At 47.6% G+C, this 2,286-nt stretch overlaps 1 protein-coding gene across 1 annotated transcript; it reads left to right on the top strand.

Annotated features, from left to right (window-relative positions):
- Window positions 1-81: 81 nt before the first annotated feature.
- On the top strand, window positions 82-917 carry otos2 (otospiralin 2). The gene is made up of 2 exons (XM_067261062.1): window positions 82-114; window positions 682-917. The coding sequence occupies exons 1-2, from the start codon at window positions 93-95 to the stop codon at window positions 864-866; spliced, it is 207 nt and encodes a 68-aa protein (XP_067117163.1). The 5' UTR covers window positions 82-92; the 3' UTR covers window positions 867-917.
- Window positions 918-2,286: the final 1,369 nt, after the last annotated feature.

The following is a 2,286-nucleotide window of genomic DNA, read 5'->3' as shown; positions in this document are numbered from 1 at the left end:
AGCGAGGCAGTTTGAAGAAGCCGAACGGTTGCTTCATGCCTGTCAGATGGTTTGAATCATTTTTGTTTTTGTCTCCCCCAGGGGCAGAGGAGATGACAGGAGAGGAAGCTGAAGGTAAGTGGACCAGAGACTAGACTCAATCAAACGAGCGTGCTCGTTTCAATGTTTGAGTGTGCACGAGCATCCAGAAACAAACAGGTTCTTAGGGTCTACAGCAGGGGAACTGTGCACATTTCTTTCTGGTGGGCAGCATTGTTGTCCATGTTAGCAGACCCCACCTTGCCCGTATAAAGAGGTGAGCCTGGGCCTGAAGGTCTCCAGGGGGCCCTACCTGACCAGACTCCCTGTAATTCACCATAAGCCATTGCTGCTCAACAACGGCTCTATGCGGCTCTCCTTTCATTGGAAGACAAGCCGTTTTGTACCAGAAAGTTTATTGACTTTGGATAAAGGAAAGCATCGTAACCTTAGCTTGTATAAGGGGGTAAGATATCGTGTGGAGAGACGGATTGCGCTTGCTCTGATTGGTGCAGCTCCAGGAACAGGGACACAGGAGACCCACACTGTTTGGGAACGTTTTGCTAGATCTTCACAGCTACCGAACCAGTTTGTGTGTATAATTGGGCCGAGCCCGTGTTACTGTGCTGTCCGTCAGTGACCCTTCCCTGTTCTGGTCGTCAGGAGCCTCCCGGGACAAGCGCAACGTGCCCAACTGGGCGCTGACCTCCTCCGACTTCTTCGGCTGGGTGGAGGAGCTGCGCTCGCACGCTGGCTATGAAAAGATCGAGGACCTGGCCAGAACCTTCTGGGCTCACTTCCCCTCCGCCAGCCGGCTGGGCTACGGCACCGAGGAGCCAGAGGAGTGAACCAGGGATCCGAACCCACGACCCTTTCACACTGACTGTTGTGTTACTACCATAGAGGTCCCAGGCATTGCTGGTTGTTGATAATTAATAATAAATAAATACAAATCTGTGTATGGTGTTGACTTTCACACACTTACACGCTTGAGTTCTCTGAAACAAATTAGTGATCACTGAACCATCTCTGTGAAAATCCTTTGTTCTGTGACACTCCAGTATAGTACTGTCATTGAAACATCCCTGCATGTTTTGCTCGGCACAATACAGTGATACCTGTGCTGAAGGACAGGGAAAATCACTCATGAATATGGGTAGACTGCAAGGCATTCAAAACACACAGCGGAGGAATGTCTCTTCAGAGACCCCTGTGCATGATTTCCATGAAGCTGTAAGAACCACATTCACATGAATTCAATTAACAATCTTTCCTTGGCCATCAGCCTCGACTTGGTCGTGGGTACATCGTGTGTAGAAAGTGCTGCATGGTGTATGGTGACAATTCTAATATAATAACAGGACAGCGTCATCGTCCCCCCCCCATAATGTAAGAAAGGGGGAAGGGAGGAGTAGGGGAGGTCCATGACCACGCTGTGTGGAGTGTGGCGTTATATTTCCGATTCGGTTATATTTCAGACTCATGGGGTAGGAGGGAGGGGGAGGGGGGAGGGTATCGTGTCAATCCCATGCGACTGTGGCGGTCAAGCCCCCTTGGGAGGAGAATGCAGACAGATGTAGTGAATCTTCCTGTCCCTCTGAAAGCCTAACCAGCCGTTAAATGAACATTGCTAATTCAAGGATCCTCCTTGCACCAAAGCTCTTATGTCATATTTCCTCTTAACGGATCAAAGTGCCATCAGTGATAAATTGGATAAATAGGATGAGCAGCATTCAGATTCTATACACCAAAGAGAAGCGTGTACATGCTAAGTGTATATACTAAATGTGTATATGTAAGCGTGTATTACTAACATGGGAACAGACTGGTTTCTTTCGATCGAAAGGCTAAGCTTCCCAGGGTCCCACTGTAAACTTGCGGTTGTTTCCGGACGTTTTTAATTGGAAGGTTCAACTACATTACATCTACAATGCACCATTGACTTGTCTCCCTCGAAACATCTACACAAGAAGCATCTATCTTTCAGGAAAGATTCTTCTAGTTATGTCAGTGATGTTGTTTTCGTACAGTCATTTATGTGTTGTCTCATTTAACGGAGAGAATTGAGTGTCTTTCTCTTGATATGTCTGTACACTTCTCGAACATTTCCCCCAAAGCAGTTATCGGAACAGATGTGTTATCACCACCCAACGCCTGCTAAAGCTATTTCAGTCAAACGTTGCTGGAGGTGTCACACTTTCACGCTGCCCCCTGCTGTACTTGTGGTGTTTACATGTCTAGAGGGTCCGACTTCTTTCAAATTCATGG

The sequence above is a fragment of the Osmerus mordax genome, chromosome 22 (genome assembly GCF_038355195.1).
Source record: "Osmerus mordax isolate fOsmMor3 chromosome 22, fOsmMor3.pri, whole genome shotgun sequence".
NCBI classification, from domain to species: domain Eukaryota; kingdom Metazoa; phylum Chordata; class Actinopteri; order Osmeriformes; family Osmeridae; genus Osmerus; species Osmerus mordax.
This window is presented reverse-complemented; position numbering and strand designations above follow the sequence as displayed.

Bases quoted from the DNA above. Each gene is read 5' to 3' on its own strand.
- otos2 (XM_067261062.1), top strand. From the start codon at position 93: ATGACAGGAGAGGAAGCTGAAG. The intron at 115-681 runs GTAAGTGGACCA...TCTGGTCGTCAG, and splicing joins GACAGGAGAGGAAGCTGAAG to GAGCCTCCCGGGACAAGCGC.